Here is a 17,216-nt window from a genome sequence, read left to right as displayed (position 1 = left end):
GATTCTGGCAGAAGGACCTTTCTTTTTTTTTTCTTCTCCTTCCCTTCCCACCATGGGCTCCTAGTACAGTTAATTCTCTCTCTTTCTTCCCCCACGCCCCCCAAAGTCTTCCACTAAAAGTATTTTATAATCTCTGAAAACTAATTATTGTCAAATAAACATAAAAAGGAATCCTACTCCAAAATAACCAATTCCATATCTTCATTTGCCAGCATCCAAAAACCATTACTCAGGCCCCTCAAATGTGAAGAGATTTGGCTTCAAAGACTCACAAAATTTAAAATGTATAATACAAAAAATAGGGGACGGGGAGCAGGGTGGGATTTGCTTACTGTTGTTAATCTTTATGGTGCAGTTGGAGCATGTTTTCAAGGTTTTTGCCTGCAACCACAATAGCTAAAACTTTTATTTAATTTAATGGTTTTAGGGCCCAAAACTTTCCCAAAATCAACAGCACCCTACCCCCCTCAAACTCATGATTTCTAGGCATCACTGTAGCATGTACTACTGCTGTTAGAAAAGGTGATAATACATTTTGCTTCCTTCGCTATTTAAAACTTGTTTGAAAATAGTTTCAAACATGAATACATGTCATAATATGGACAGGGCCCAAAGTAGAGAAAGTGACAGGGTTGGGTTTTGGTTTTTTTTTCCTAGCAAGTCTGAGGAACAGATACCTTCTCTGGAACTGTCCTATATAAGCAAAGAGGATATAAATCGAACTTGAATCCAACTCCTTTTCAACTCATTCCGTACTAGTAGTCTCATTTGATTTTTGAACACGCAGTATTTTGTTCTAACTTAAGATTTCAGTTAATGGAGGGAAATGGATCTGGAGTGGAAAACACCTGCCAATCTCAGAATTACCAGTATTCTGAATGCGGGGGTGAGGGGGAAGACAAGCCATTTGCTGACATCAAACTGATGATGATATCAAAGTATTTTCATTCTTAAGGTTTTAAAACAGAAGGGGGGGGGGGGCAGGGAACATCTCTCTCCATAGTCCACTCAACAATTTTCTTCATACAAGGAAAATAATGGATAGACAATTAAATACCCCCTGGCAAGCAACACTTATTTTTGATGAGTCTTCTCAAGTGGTCCTTATCCCTTCCTCTTCACATGCTTTATTATGTAACATGCTTGGAACATTGCTATCAAGCACCAAAAGCTTGATATCTTCCATTTCGATAAGGTACTATAGGAACTGGAAGCTGGTTTCAAAAAATTACTTAAATACCATATATTGTACAAATCATCAACACTTTGTTAGGGAAAATCCTTTTAAAAGCTTGGGGGAAAATGGTGTAAATGCTTAAAAAGTTGATGTTATTGAGGAAAAAATGATACCAAATGATAGTTCAACCTTTCTTTTTATAAGTAAATAATCAAACGCAGTATATGGAAATATATACAACTCCTTATCACATCATGACTTTTTATTACCAGGTATCAGCATAAAACAAATCTGTTAACCTTCATAAGCCATTTAATTATGCAACATACAGGTACCTGAGTTATGAACAAGGAACATGTAATAGAGTTACAAGTAAGACAAGAAATGATTTTGGCCCAAAATACATCAAACTGAGAACTGGTGTCAACAACAGAACATCTATAAATCACTATATGCTGCAGTTCCCCATCTATAATAAGGATAAAACATTTCTGCAAGTTTAATTCCCTGATCCTTTTTTAAGTGACTATTTTCCTTTTGCATGATGTGTTCAAACCAAAATCACTTTCATAGACTTACCTGTAGGGAGCTGCTCTCCATGCTGCCCAGCTGTACTCCCGCCCATGTGCATGTGTGTGACTGTGCACATGACACCCCCTGCATCTCACTCCCAGAAACCTTAAGCAGAACCCCCTTACAGGCTAGAATGCTGCCCACCTACAAAGGGAAACCCGCCATTTCCTGGGCATCTGGGGGGGCCCTGGACCAGTGCAGGTGAGGGAACCCAGGTGTCCAGGGCCCCGGCCAGAAGGTCTAATTATTGGTAAACATTATCAGCTACAATGGCCAAAAAAAGCCGATAACATCATTTCCCATTTTATCGGTGCCAATCTGATAGGCTACAGATAAATCAGTGCACCTCTGCTTTTCACAATTGTTTCAGGGCCCCAGAAATCCTGGATCCCCTGAATGATACCCTAGTATGTTGATTATACAGCTAGCAAAAGCCAGCTGCATCAAGCTGGCTGAGGAGTTGGCAAGTACTGGCCTTTTTAAAGCTACAGGGTACACATTTGCAGCTTAATTTTTAGTTTTGCTGGGGTGTTTTGTTCAGAAGGTGTTGGTGACTAACAAAATCAGAAATTAGGAAACTGGGGAAAAACAGTAACTTTCAAAATGTGCAGAAGTTGCCTTTTCAGCCTTGTTCTTGACATGGATAGGTTGTCCTGCAATCAACATATTTAAAAAAAATACTGTCAAATATTAATGCATCTCCAGATATCAGCCATCATAGAGCTGTCCAGTTTCTTTTTCAAGCCATCCTTATAAAAATTAAGGACTCAGGGATATCATGCTGACAAGATATTAGACAGAGGGAATGTATTTTGTGATTGTCATTTTGAAAACTGGGAAGATTATATACATATCAAATTCCACGACATTTTAATGCTTTCCCTCTAGTCCATCCCTCACACTTGTTTCCATTCCACTCTGTTTTACATTTGCAAGGGATTTATTTTCCCCTTAATTTATGCCCTAGTCTTCCATTCTGATCCCAGCAAGGGAATCATTACACCTATGCTCAATCCCACTGAAGTGTGTAGGATGTAACAAAGGTTATGGGAGTATAATTTTACAGAGCAGAGTGCAAAAACTCCAGGGCAGAAGTTATCATCTTAACTTGTACATGTAGTGCCTGCACATGTAATATACTATAAAACAAGTAATTGTTTGTTCTTCATATAGTGCTAATCATAAATAATATCAGTGTCTTATTTATGATGGATCACATTTAGCAAGTCTAGTACAGTAACATTCCATGTCTTCAAAGGTCTTGCTATTCCTTACCAGACAACTGAATTGGCCTAAACATAAGGTACCTTGGGGACCAGAAAGTCAAAAGGAGGCATGTATGGAAATACATCTGGATTTATTTGAAGTGAAATTTGGGCCAGAACTTCAGTTCGCATAAAAAAAAACAAAGTGTGTTCTCCACTGTAGAAATATCAAGATATGGAAGTGGTCAAACAATGGGACAGCAGATTACTGGAGCTTAAATGAGGAAGTAAGAGTCTTAATGCTGGTTGCTCCAACTGAAGACAAGTTATGAAAGACTAGGCTACACTGGAATACATATGCAACTGAGGACTATATGAGTGGGCTTGTACTTGTAATTACAGCAGGAGGAAGACGAGAGGAGACGAAAGATGCAATGCATGGACAGGATATTGATGAATTTCAGAGAGATCAGTTTGCACAACAGCCTGGTACACAGCCACAAGTTGTGGCAGAAAGCTGTAACAGTCACCCATTCCAAATATGGACCAGTAAGAAAGGATGATGATTTTCACTTGGTGAAAACCAGCTTGTCTCCACTAGAGATTAGGGAACAAACACCAACAAAGTATCTGCCCCTGTAGTGGTCTGTCAGGTAATTTGTTGCCTGCTCTCTGAAGCAAAATGTCTTTGTCACATGACAACTAAACGAAGGACTTAAAGCCACACCAATAACAGTAGTTGCAATGCAGCAGTAGTATGGACCAGTTAATAAAGGAGTTGACTAGTAAAAATAATTTATATTTTCAATTAATTTTTTGTTTAAAAATATATTAATATCACCCTCATTTCTAGAGATATCTGGGAGCCTAATCAGAATATGTCTAATTAGTACTTGAACCTGCCAACTGGTAGTGTAGGTTTGTGTAAAATTTCCTGGTGGAGATATTGTGTGGGCGGGTGACTGGATGGAGACGCATCTTTGTAGGTTTGTTTGGTGGGAGGGGGTTTTTTTGTTTGTTTGTCGGGGGGGGAGGGGGTTGCATCCTCCTCTTTTGTGAATAGATAAGAGTTTACGCCTCTCCTATTGCTCACAATTCTCCCAAGCAGCAACAGAAAAAATGGAGCAAAGATGATGGAAAAGGATGTCTGCAGAAAAATTAAATGAGTGTAGAATGAGTTTTCTTTGGAAGCTTAAGGGCTGAATATTTTTTTCTGCATTGGGGTTATGCAAATATATATATTACTACCATGAGCAAATGTACATTTCAAGGCCTAGATAAATACTGTATTTTTTCCACATACAATGTGCCTTCAAATAAGCATCAAAAAAGATCTTTCCTTGAGAGCCTCTGCCAGGAGGGGAGTAAAAGAAAGTGTCCATAGCCAGCATCTAGGGAGCCCAGCATGCAGCACAAGCTTTACTTTTGCTTTCCCTTGGCAGAGGCAGAACTTCTATTTCCATATTTCCTCGTACATATGAACCCTAATTTCCAAGAGCTGAATTTTAGGGACAAGTTGCTTGATGTATGTGTAGAATGAGGTGCAATTTTTGTAATGAATTTTGTAGTTTAAAAATGTGACTTAAAATAATGCTAAGGTAGTATCCAAAAAGAAAAGTGACAGAATTTTCAGACCAACAAGGACTCTCACAGAAAAACCTGATAAGGGATAAGAGGAAATTAAGTTCCCAAGCTTATGATCCAAAAAGAAAACATGTTAGCTATCTGTTTCAGCACAATCAGAGTCAATCCACTCAAAGTACCTGTTACAAATATGCGTTAATCAAGTTAGCAATGACTAACTGGAACAGTATATCTGGATGCCCTCTGCAAATACCTGACCCTGGAAAATTCAAATCATATGTTACCCAAAGAAACCGTACAATGCAGGTAACTTCACAGAAACGTAGAAAACAAGTAGGAGCCTTGGGAAACCCTTGAATCAACTTGAATCTGGGACCGATCCTACTCTGTTCGGTAATTGCTCAAAGCCAAGGAGTCTCACAGAGGCTTTTTCATAAAGTGTCTGAGTTAACTGATCAGCATTGTATCACATGTTGGCAAATCTTAAAGGTGCAGTTCCTTACATTTAGTCATAATGAAGTTAATGGAAATCTTGCCATCAACTTCTTAGTGAACAAGAGGTGGTAGTCTGATATTAAACTGCAAATGAAACCAACCCATTCAAAACAGTATTAGATGGAATAACATGTAATTCTGAATAAAGAATGAGCTTGAAGTCAACTGTATCACAAACAGGTGAAATATCCAACAGATTGTGTTTTGAAAGATGTGGCCTTCAACAAACGTATAAAGGCAATTGTGGTTTTATAAGAGTGCAAGCTCACTTCAGATGTGTAAATTCAGCTTAAGCCAAGAGGAGTCTACAGCTAATACTTCAAGGCACATTTCTATTTGTTACTTGAAAAATATTTTATTACGTACATCGAAGTCAGAATTCATAATGGCACAATTTACCAAAATGCTCTGTGACTGGATATGAGTGATCACAGCTTTGACCATCACTACTGTATCCTGTCAGCTTCCTCTGATTCCAGGACACAATGCTCTAATTACTATATATTTATGTTGTGGCAGTCCTTAGAGAGGCTTTATCAAATTAGGGTCTGTTTGTGAGAAACACAGTACATGTTGCATACAGAAATCCCTGTCATGACAGTCTACGCATAAGACAAGAAACACAGGTAGAAGAAACAGAGGGGAAAGTGCAAGGAAACAAAGACAAAACTTGTTAGTATGACGGGCACTGAGCTTAATATATGTACTATTTAAATATTGTCAAGATTTCTGTATATATCAAAAGAGAAGTCTTACAGAGAAGTTTTAAGGAGGATAGCAAGGTGGTGTTGAGATGCTGAAAAGGTGTCTGTTGGAAAATTCATTAAAATAGGTAACTGGCAGAGCAGAGATGGGAGCTGGTATCTCCACAGCATGTAGATGATATCTAGGAATAATGGTGTTATAATGAGCATGAGTGGGCTGGTGGCAGGTGCACTGGGAATGTGTGGGTTTCTTGTTTTGTTTCTTTGCTAGAAGGGAGGTCATGTTCATGCTGGCCTGGAAATGTGTTTAAGGCATCTGGTTGCCTTCTCACTACTTTAACCCTGAAGTTTGGGCAATACTCTGTAGCCATCAGATGCCTACGGGGCATGTGTACACGAGATATTTACTGCACAGTTGACTAATTAGCTGTGCAGCAAACATCTTGGCATCTACACGTGCACCCCTATTAGGCTAAAGTACTAGTGTCCTGCTGCAGAGTAAAAAAACTCCATAGCAGCACACATGTAGATGCTGGAAGAGCTGACTAGGGCACGAAGGGGTGTCAGCGCAGGGGCTGCCTAACAGCTAGCCCTGCGCTAAAGTACTCTCGTGCCCCAGCCAGCCCCTCCACAGCACACTGAGCTGGGGGGACCAGCCTCAGGCTGGCAGGCTGACACCCCACCTCCTCCCCGCACTCCCCGGAACTCCTGGTAGCTGGCACTGCTCTACCCTGGCTCAACATGCTGCAATCCCAGGCACATGTGCAAACGTGCACCCAACAGCAATAAACTCTAAAGCAATAAGCTCCAGAGTTTACTGCTGCACATTAATAGGCATGTGTAGACATGCCCACAGTGTCTGATTCTGACTGCCCTCTATGTGAACTGCCAGTCACGTAGTACTCCGAGTGGTAAAATTCATGCCATTTAACCTTTGTATCCACTCTGCCTTTGTATAGTATCTAAGATTTAATGTAACAGTTATGCATGTCTTCTTTTAAAAGCTTTTGGGTATATACAGCAATGCTCTGTGCATGTTTTACAGCACTGTATTTTAGAGCACTTTTTATAGCACTATAGTTAAAGTGCTCTTGCACTACAGTGCAAGCATATGCAGTGTTTGATGAGGGGTGCCTCTGAGCCTTTCTGCACTTTCCAGGCTAGGAGGCAGGGGGCCCTCTGCAGCCTCCTGGGGCTTCTCCACTGGTCAGAAATTTGACCAGACTACATAACTTACTTAAAGCACTGTAGGTTGCTCAAGTGCTATAAAATACAGCGCTGCAAAAATTAATACCTCATTTAACAAGGGTTAATTTAAAACACTATACCGTTTTTAAAGTGTTATAAAGCTGTGCACTTCTGCTATGTCATGGCAAGAAAGTACTTTAAATGTCAAAAAAGTGACTTCTGTACACACCCTTTGGCTAGGGACAGCCATTAAACAAAAACCGGTTTTAGTAATCAGAAACTGGTTTAAACCTGTAACAGAACAGAAATTCAGTGCATATACACCAGTTTGAAAATGGCTGAAACCAGTTTGAGATAAACTTGGTTGAATGTAGTCATCAGACTTAACTGATTTGGCTCAAACCAGTTTATGCAATGTCTGTCCTAGACCCCTTGCTGATTTAAGCTAAAGTAGACTCCCCCAGCATCCCAGCATGCTCTCTGGGCTGGGCTGGGTGGGGCTCCCTGCTCTACAGCAGGGCTGGCCCCTCCCCTCTGCTCCCTGGCTGGAGCTCCAGCAGAGACTTGCAGGCACAGCAGGGTCTGCTGGCTTCCCCATGCTCCCTCTCCCCTCACTGCTTAAGCAAGGATTCCTTCCTCCTCTCTGCCACAGCAGGGACCACCAACATGTGTTAAGCTGGACGGTGTCTGCTTAGGGCTTTATGGAGGTAATCAACAGCTCAGATGGTAATGTCACTGCATTCCTTCCTTTGCAAAAAGCTGTTTAAGAAGAGCTCGTAATGAGGGAGGCTTTGTTTTCTGATGGGGTGTTAAATGCTGATAACAGAGCTGATAAATGCTGTTAAAAAGGGGGAAGGGACCCCTCCCTAATTGCAGGGATGTGGCCTGGCAGGACCTCCTCAACTCCCTGCAGAAGGGAAGGGAGTTGCTCTAGTACCCGCCCCCCATCCTGAGGCACTGTAAGCATGTGCTTGTATTTCTGAGATGTCTGTCTGGTTACACAACTGATTTAGCCTAACCAGGTTAGACTAACCTGCAAAGACTGAATCAATTCAGGCTCAGGCTTTTTGAATGTCTGTCCCTAGCCTTTAAGTCTCATCCAAGGCATGGTGGAAAACCTCCAGCTGTTTTCTTTTTTTAGCCCATCCCAGCAGTCAACAGGTGCTGGAGGAGGGATAGTAGAACTCTACAAATAGTAGCAAAAGTGCATTAGTCCTCCCAACAGTTGTAAGTGTTTCAGTGAAGTGGTAGGGGCTGGACTCCCCAGTAAGCTGCTTTGGTTCAATGACAGAGGCAGAGGTGGAAAACCTTAGCTGAAAAAGGTTTATTATGCTTTTATTATGAAGTTTTACAGTAAAATATTCAAGATTGGTTTATATCGTTTCAGAAAAATCATAAGACTGGTGAATTAATTGTTTTCAGAGTGTTCTTATATTATTAATGCAAAGTAAATTGTGAGTGTGTCCCTCCCCCTTCTTTAAAGTTCAGAAATATTTCAATTAGTTATGCTTACTCCTTATAAGGGCATAGTACATGGTGTTACTGTGCCCTGCTCGCCAGTTGTGATACCTCCAGTATTCTGCAAAGACTGAAATTATGCTCCATGTGCTTTGCCTTTGAAAAGTGACTTTTTGAAAGTGACAACATGGGGTTTTACAGTCGTTTCAGTGGCAATTCAAATCAAATATTGTCCACTTTTGACAAGTAAAAGGTGTGGGAGCTTTATCCCACTCTAACTGGAATCTGAACAAAATGATTAGGTTCTTTTTGCAAAATATATGCTTTGTTCATTTTTACCAATGACACTGCTCTAACACTATTACTTCAGTCATACCAACTGCATCCATTGTTCTGGTCATAGAATAAAGAAGTGAGACAGGTTGCAAAAGTGGCCCTGTGATGGGGATGTTTTGATGATCTCTGAACTATAAAAGAATTGAGTCCTCTGCCAGGCTGCATTGGTTCTACAAGGCTGACAGGAGTAAAAAATGACTTGTTGTGAAGGTAAACATATTTGACTGGATACAAATAAGGGCAGATTTGTTGAATAAAGAGATGCTTTTTCCTTTGAAAGCAGAACCATGCTTTAAAGCATATTGACCAGTAATCACCAATACTGTATATATTTGTACTTTGTCTCAACATCTCACTAAATAGATCAATATACTACAGCAGAGTTATCAATGTCTTTGCATAGGAAGATCTATCCAACCTTGTATTTTAAAAGAACACTATTTCAGCAGAGATGGTATTAAGACAAAGAAAAGAGTTTTCTTTCTAGTGCATAGTATTGCCATACTGAATATTAAAAATCCTATAGTAAACCGTGCAGTTTTTCCTATTATTACGCACAGTGCTAGGTATAAGCACAGGGCCTGAAGTTCCAAGAAAGGTAGGAGAAAACAAGGAATAACACTGCTTTCTCTTCCAAACCATTACCATTAAAATACAAAATTAAAATAAAAAACCCCATTAAAAATCACTTTTGATTTTTCCAATTTCCATACCAAAATGGAGAGGGTGAAGGTACATGTCTGGAGGTGAGTTTTTGCTTCCCACTTAAGCCCTGCTATTGGTGAAGAGAGAACCCATCCATGAGAAACACAGTTGAAAGTATGAAAAGCTCAATTCCCCATACTATGAGGCTTAGTGTCCCCTTACCTTCTTTGTCTGAAGGTTGGGCCAGTTTGGTAAATGTTCTGTGCTGCACTGTGCCTATAGGCTTTATTTGGCTGATGTCCTCCAAGCCTGAGGGGATCTAAATTTCTCTGGTTCTGTACATATACAGGCCTCACACACAGCCTGAAATGGTGGGGGGGGACCTCTGTACCCATGTGGAACTCCTGTAGTAGATTCCATGAAGGTATGAAAATCTTCCCAAGTAGACCAGACTGCAAAGTGAAGTTTTCACACAGGAGAACTGAAGAAGTGGACAGAAATTAATTCTGCATAACATCTCTCAAGGGTTACAACCTTATTTTTCATTTTCTAAGTTAGTTCCAACCTACCTGAAAACTGTCTTTAATGGACATAAATAGGGACTACCAAATTCAGGGCAGCTGCCCCTGATTTCATGGTACAAGTGCAGCGCTAGTTGCTGTTTTCATAGCAAAGCATGGCAGGCCCCTCACACCTCCGATTGGCCAAAGGGCCCCAGAAATCCCACCTTTCCCCAGAGATTGACAGATGTCCATCTGTCAATCTCCAGGAAGACACAGAACTTCCAGGACCCCTCAGTGAATCAGAGGCATGGGGGACCTGCTGCACTTCACCAAGAAAATCTTCCTCCCTCTGCCTCTCCCCATGCTTCAGGATACCAGGGCTTCCTGCCCTTTTCTGTTTGCAGCTCCTTTTTTCCCCACACTTGCTGGTCATTTTTGTGTTTTATGGGGAATGGGCTTTTTTGCAGGGGACCTACTGATTTTTGTGGTTTCCAAGAAAATCGCAAAATCATGATTTCAGTAGGTCCCTAGTTGCAAAGATGGTAAGTTATTTATTTACAAGTATTTTTCTGAACCCAGAATTGCTACAATTATCTACATCAGTGATGCTCAACCTGTTGGCTCCATGGGCCACATGAGGGGCACGGGGCCCCTCTACAGGACCCCGCATGCCAGGATCAGTACCCTATGCTGCCCCTGCATTCAGGGATTGGGCCCTGGGGGCCCTGTCCTGCCCCTGCTTGCCAGGATCAGCCCAACACTGCCCTATATGCCTGACCTAGAGCACAAGGGCACAGCCCACCGGGCTCCCCATGGACCAGGTGATACGGCACTGGAGGTTGGATCTGGCCTGCAAGCTGTGGGTCTACATTCCTTATCTGCAACTCAACAAAGCAAAAGCACTCCGTTTGGAATAAAGAGCTTGGTGATCTGCGAGCATGAAACACACACTGTAAATAAAAGTATATTCAGCATATCTAAAACAGTACTTTTTTATTTATTCTGTTTAAGGCCATGTTATAACCATATTGTATGTGTAGCTTCCTTTGCCTTGCAAACTACAAGATGTTGTGGAAACTGACAGTTCAACTAGATTCAAAAAAGGGATTGGACAAATTCTTGGAGGAAAGGGGCATAAGTAGTTATTAAGCATGGGAGTTAGGGATATAGCCTCTGAATTAGAACTCCCAGGACTTAACATACTGCAGCCTGTAAATGGGAGAAGAATGAAGGATAAATCCTGGTCATACCCTGTTCACTCTCCCTTTCAGCATCCATTCTCTGCCACTGTGTGAGACAGACCTATCTGATGTGCACTGGCAGTGTGGGCCATTGCCCACGAAGTAAAGCTGAAAGCCCCCCTTAATCGGGGGGGGGGGGGGCACAAAATACACATCAAGTGATTATACGGGACAATTAAAGAATAAAGCAGGGACAGGAGTGAGGGTCATAAGTTCAAGATGAGTGTACCAAGTGGGGACACTGAGTACACCCGGACAGTGCCCCATGGCCCTGGAATTAATCCAAGGAGCCACTGGACACTGCCCAGTAAAACACTGCCTGGAGACATGAATGGACAAAGAATAGGAAAATGGCCCCACAGTCCCCTGGGGCCCCCCTGACCAGAGCCTCTTAAATCTCAAACTTGGCTAGGGCCCTGAGGAGGTTAGCTAGAGGTTCCAGGACTTGGTGGGGATGTGGATGGAGCGTGCACTGTGTGAAACTGGGCAAGACAAACCTATGGTCTGATCAGTAAATGGTAGTTCTTATGACTTCAAATATTTCTACCTCAACAGTGGTCCTAAACTAAAATTTCAGCCTAATCAAACGCGTTTAGCTACCAAGGCACAGAGGACCATAGAAGCCCATAACCCAGGGGTTGGCAATGTTTTTGGGCAGAGTACCAAAAACACCTGCAAACTTGACTTGTAAGATGTTGGTGTGCCAGGACCAGATGCTGGGGGAGCTGCAAGAGGCCCAATCCTTGTGGCATTGAAGCCCCGGCCCCTTCCCCACTGTCCATCTGAAGTTGCATGTGCACCTGTCGCCAACAAGCTGGGCTGGGGCTCTGCAGACCCTGGTGCAGTTGCTTACAGCCTCCATGCCCCCTGCTGCAAGCAGCTCAGTCTATGTGGCAGGTGACAGGCCTGCCCAGAACCCAGGCCAGCTGTGGCAGGCAGCTGAAAGGCTGCAAGCAGCTGCATTGGGGTCTGTGGAGCTGCCACCCAGTTTGTTACCAGAGATGGGTGCACACACATCTCAAGGCAGATGGCAGGGAAGGGGCTGAGGCTCCACTGCCCTAGCAAGGATTAGGTCCCTCATGGCTTCCCCGCCCTCTGCCCCAAAGCATATGCGCACCTGCTGCTGGTGACAAGCCAGGCTGGGGCTCTACAGATCTTGGTGCAGCCACTTGCAGCCTCCTGGCTGCCTGACAGCTTGTCCAGGCTCTAGGCAGGCCCCTGCCACATATCACTGAGCCTGGGCTACTTGCAGCAGGTGGCAGGGAGGCTGCAAGCAACTGCACTGTGGTCCACAGAGCCCAAGCTTGACTTGTTGTTGGCGGCAGGTGCACGTGCGCCTCGGGGCACACAGTAGGGAAACTGCAAGAAGCCTGATCCTTATTATGGCAATGCAGCCCCGGCCCCTTCCCTGCCCTCCACCCCAAGGTATGCATGCCATACTCTGGCACACATGCCAAGGGTTGGCAACTCCTGCCCTAACCTAATCCCTTGACTCTTCAACCTCCAGACTCTCTTCCAGACTTGTCATGTAAATGCTTCATGATGTGAAAAAACAGAATCAAAGAAATTTAGGGCTGGCAGGGACCACAGGAGGTCGTCTAGTACGGTGGTTCTCAATCTTTTCTCTACCAGGGCCCATTTGTAAATTCCAAGTCAGCCCTAACCCAGTGCCCCTCTCCTGACCCACTGCCCTCCGCCCCCAGCCACCCAGTGTGTGGGGCAGAGAGCGAGTGTGCGGGGCAGGGAGGGGGAGGCATGAAGAGCCCCTTACAGGCTGGAGCTCTGCTAGCCTGCAAGGGAACAGCCACTGTTTCCCACATTTTTCTCCTTTAAAGGAGAATCCATTTTTAAACACTGATCCATTTCTAAAGACCTTTTCATATATTCTTGTGACCCACTTTTGGGTCATGACCCACGGGTTGAGAAATGCCCCATCTAATCCAACCCCCTGCTCAAAGCAGGACCACCCCCAGCTATCTCATCCCAACCAAGGCTTTGTCTACCTGGGTCTCTAAGGATGGGGGCATGAGGACTGCCCACAGGTGGCAGAAGTGGTGGTGAGCTCCTGCAGGCGGCGGCGGTGTCAGCACTGAGTGGGGAGAAGGTGGCGAACGGCAACTGCCTGCAGGCACCGCCGGTAGCGCTTCTGTCAGGGGGTGCACTGCCAATCTCAGGGGGTGCATGCGAGCCCACATGCACCCCCCTACACGTTGCCAGTGCTACAACCTCTCTGGGTAACCTGTTCCAGTGCTTTACTACCCTTCTTGTGAGACAGCTTTTCCTCATAGCTAACCTAACCTCCCCTTGCTGCACCTTGAGACTGTTGCTCCTTATCCTGTCATCACTGAGAACAGCCCAGCTCCATCCTCTTTCAAACCCCACTTCAGGTAGTTGAAGGGTGCTATCAAATCTCCCTCAGTCTTCTCTTCTCCAGACTAAATAAGCCCAAGTCATGTCCCCCAGCCTCTGAACCATTTGTGTTGCCCTCCACTGGACTCCCTCCAATTCATCCAGCTCCTTTCTCTAGCGGGGAGCGCAGAACTGGACACAGGACTCCAGCTGTGGCCTCACCAGTGCTGACTAGAGGGGAATGATGCTTTCCCTGGCTCTGCTGGCAATGCTCCTACTAACACAGCCCCGTGCTGTACACCTTCTTCACAACAAGGGCACACTGCTCGCTCACGTGCCGCTTACTGCCCACTGCGACCCCAGATCACCAGCCTGCCAGGCCCCCTCCCTGCCTGCCGTGCTCCTGCTCTCCGCGGCCCTGGGCAGGCAGCGGGAGCAGGCTCCTTGGGCAAAGCGGGAGGGCACTCCGACCTCAGCCCCTTGCCCGGGGGCTGCCTGAACCGCCACTGCCCCTGCCGAGCCGAGCCGAGGCGCCGCTTACCTTGACGAAGAGGGAGATGTCGTGCTCCTGCTCGCTCATCCCGGCCCCCGTCTCCGCCTCGTGCTGCTGCTGCTGCTCCGCCTGGCCCCGCTGCAGCCCGTTTATGCTGGGGGCACCCTCGGGGCTCCCCTCCTCGTCCCGTCCCGCCGGGGCTCCGGGGGCATCGTCTCCGTCCTCCTGGACGCTGGCTGCATCGTCCCCGTCCAGCCCCTCGGCCTCCCCGCCGGGGCTGCCGCGTCCCTCCGGGGCTCCCGCGCCGTCCTCCCCCGTGCCCCCCGCCCCGTCCCCGTCCTCCCCGCCGCTGCCCTCGGGCTCCTCCGCGCCCCGCGTCTCATCCCCGTCCCCGTCCTCTCCGCCGCTGCCCTCGGGCTCCTCGGCGCCCCGCGCCCCGTCCGCCTTGGGCTCTTCTGCCCCGGCGCCGCCCTCGCCCCCCGCTGCCGGCTCTGCCCCCTCCCCGCTGCGCTCCTCAGCCGCCTGCCCCGCGCTGCTGCCCTCCGGCGGGGCCCCGGCGCCAGCCCCCCCCTCCTCGCTGCCGCCCTGCGCGCTCCCCTCGGGCTCCTGCCCCGAGGCTGCGTGCCCCTCCGGCCCCAGCGCCTCGTCCCGGCTCCCCTCCATGCGGCGTGCAGCTCAGGCAGGGGCAGGGCGGGTGGGTGAAAGGATAGGTGGGGGGGGGGGAAAGCGCGGCTCCCCGGGCACGGTGCAGCAGCCGCCGCTGGCGATGGCGCCGGCCGTCTGCGCCCCGGGGGATTAGGGCTTTGGAGCCCGGCCGAGAGCCCGCCTAGAGGCAGCCGCGCATGCTCAGCTGCCCCTGGCCAAGCTGCCGCTGCCCGACAGCGCCCTCCGGCACCTGCCCCTGGCAGAGCTGAGTGCCAGGGGGCGCCACAATGGCCCCCTCTCCTGTCCTGGACCTGTTTCTCTCCCCCCTCCAGTGCCCTCCTGGCTGCTGCTGCCACCTCAGGAGTGAGGGCGGGAGAATGCCCAAGGTGCAGGGCTGGCTGGTTGCCCCTCAGGGGGTAAAACTGGGGGGCAAAACAGTAGGGAGAGGAGATACGAAGGGAGCCAGAGACTAGGGTTGCCAACATGAACGCCGCGTGCCCCTGGAGGCTGGGGGGGCCCGGTACTGTCTGCAGGTGGCAGCGGCAAGCGGGGAGCTCCCACAGGCGGCCAAGGCTGTGTCAGCGGCAAGGTGGCATGGCGAGCAGTGACCGCCTGCAGGCGCCACCAGCAGCGTCAGCGGTGCTTTTTACAGGGGGTGCACCACCAAGCTCAGGGGGTGCACGTGCACCTGCGTGCACCCACTATGTGTCGCCAATGGTTGCCGACCCTCCAGGATCGACCTGGAGTCTCCAGGAATTAGAGATAAATGTCCAGGAGAATGTGGAGAGTCACCCTGGAGATAAATGACAGGGCACTCAGTAAAATAAACGTTTTCAATTAGCAAAAATCATGCCTCGGATTAACCTCATTCACTACCATACTGCCCCTGTGCAAAGCTGTGTTAAATGTTGAATCTGATTTATACAGTTGTCCATTTGGGTTTTTAAAATGTAATAGTCATGTGCATTTTCCTTACATAAAGTCATTAATGTCATTGCATCATGTGATGAAACCTCCCGGAACAGATTCAAACAGAGTTGGCAACCCTACCAGAGACTGGCACAGGGATGATGCTGGAGGAGTAGGGGCAGATAGGCAGAGAAGCATGGGTCAGGCTGAACAGACTGAGATCTGGATAAAGACCCTTCAAAACAAAGCTTCACAAGATGAACAACTTGGATGGCCCCCTGCATGGACGTGGTGCCTGGCAAACAGCACAGCACTTCAATCTGAAGCTGCACTCTTTACAAATGCCCAGAGGGTGTAGATGGACTCATCACATTGAGCAATAAGACCAGGCAGTGGCTCATAGGTTTAGAAGTTGATATCTGATGCTGTACAAAAGAGAGACGGGGGCAGATAGACTTGTCATTCCTCCTGATGTGACAGCAAAGCCAAAATCTGCCCTCCCAAAAGCTAAAGACTTTCCTTGGTGCTGAAAAGGATTCCCCAGGCAATAGCATCTGCTTCTGGGTGGTGGAAGAAGCCATTGCATCCAGAGGAGGGGCTCAACACTGGTGGGAAGGTAAAGACCATCTGCAACTAGCCTCCTTCGAGCACTCCTCTGTGTGTGTGTCTGTTCCACATGTACATGTGGCCAAAGCAATTGCTGGGGGCTACCCAGTCAGCTAGGATCAGCCAAGAGGTTAAAGATCTGATCCTTCTTTGGGATCAATGTCTGAGCCAAAGGTGCCCAGTCAGTGTGCTTCTAGCTTCTCCCCCTCCCCCCCCCCCCCCACTCCCTAACCAGAGTTTGGCCAGGATGTATGCTTCTAAGGAACCTGCTGAATGCCCCAACAGTAACCAATATCTAACTGCTCGTCTGTCTCATGCCTTCATGCTCTTATGCCAATCTAGTTTAGCAAACAATTGGTCAGGTAGGCAGCACATCAAATGGGCCAACACAGTGAAATAGCTTAGTTTTGTACAAAGCCAGGTACAAGTGTTGGCACAGAGTGCATTGAATGGGAAATCAATTTGACACACCTTTTTTATTTCACAATGCACTTGTTACTGTCCTCACATTTCTAAGAAAGTCACAAGTACAATGTAATACAATGAAAATACAATGTAACATAAAAGAGGAATGTTAGTTGTGTTGGAGTCTATAAGGCAATGTCCATACGCACTGGAGCAATGCTCTGTTCTGTGTGAAGTCCTTACAAGGGGAATCCTCAAATGCCTCACTGGCACCATGCAGACAGAAAAAGTTGATAGGAAGAGAAAGATGTATTACTGGGGAGGTGGGAGCAGGGCTGCTGAAAGTTTCCAGGGAAAGTTTCAAAATCAAGGAAAGGAATATGGAATCAGATAGTGCTATGTCATTGTGTCATGGGGGTTGTTTAAAATGGAAGACGATGCCATCGCTCTTCTTTGTATGTGTTAGAAAACCTAGAGTCCAAGCTGGGTCTTAAGGATTCTGTATAAAAAGAAACAAAAATTGCTCACAGGGAGAGAAAAATGAGACATAGGTAAAAATTTCTGTACAGGTGAAGTTGCATTGAGATAAAGTAGAGATAAGCAGATGTGGGAGAGGAGTGCTCAGAGTAAAGGGTGACATCAAGGTTACTGTAGTTTAGCATACTGGGTGTGAAGGTCTCACACCCAGCTTCCCTCTGCA

General features: G+C 46.5%; 1 protein-coding gene and 1 pseudogene across 1 annotated transcript in view; both read right to left on the bottom strand.

The window, feature by feature from the left end:
• The window catches only part of CLIC6 (chloride intracellular channel 6), a 47,637-nt gene extending 33,376 nt beyond the window's left edge, over window positions 1–14,261 (bottom strand). Inside the window, exon 1 of the mRNA XM_006278423.3 lies at window positions 14,000–14,261. Within this exon, the coding sequence (XP_006278485.1) occupies window positions 14,000–14,038 (39 nt within the window). The 5' untranslated portion in view covers window positions 14,039–14,261. The remainder of the gene's footprint in view (window positions 1–13,999) is intronic.
• A 1,062-nt stretch (window positions 14,262–15,323) lies between these two features.
• On the bottom strand, window positions 15,324–15,494 carry LOC132247984 (U4 spliceosomal RNA; annotated as a pseudogene).
• Between the last annotated feature and the right edge of the window lie 1,722 nt (window positions 15,495–17,216).

This window comes from Alligator mississippiensis, chromosome 1 (genome assembly GCF_030867095.1).
Source record: "Alligator mississippiensis isolate rAllMis1 chromosome 1, rAllMis1, whole genome shotgun sequence".
Lineage (NCBI taxonomy): Eukaryota > Metazoa > Chordata > Crocodylia > Alligatoridae > Alligator > Alligator mississippiensis.
The sequence above is the reverse complement of the archived record's forward strand: the minus strand, read 5'-3'. Positions and strand labels throughout refer to the sequence as shown.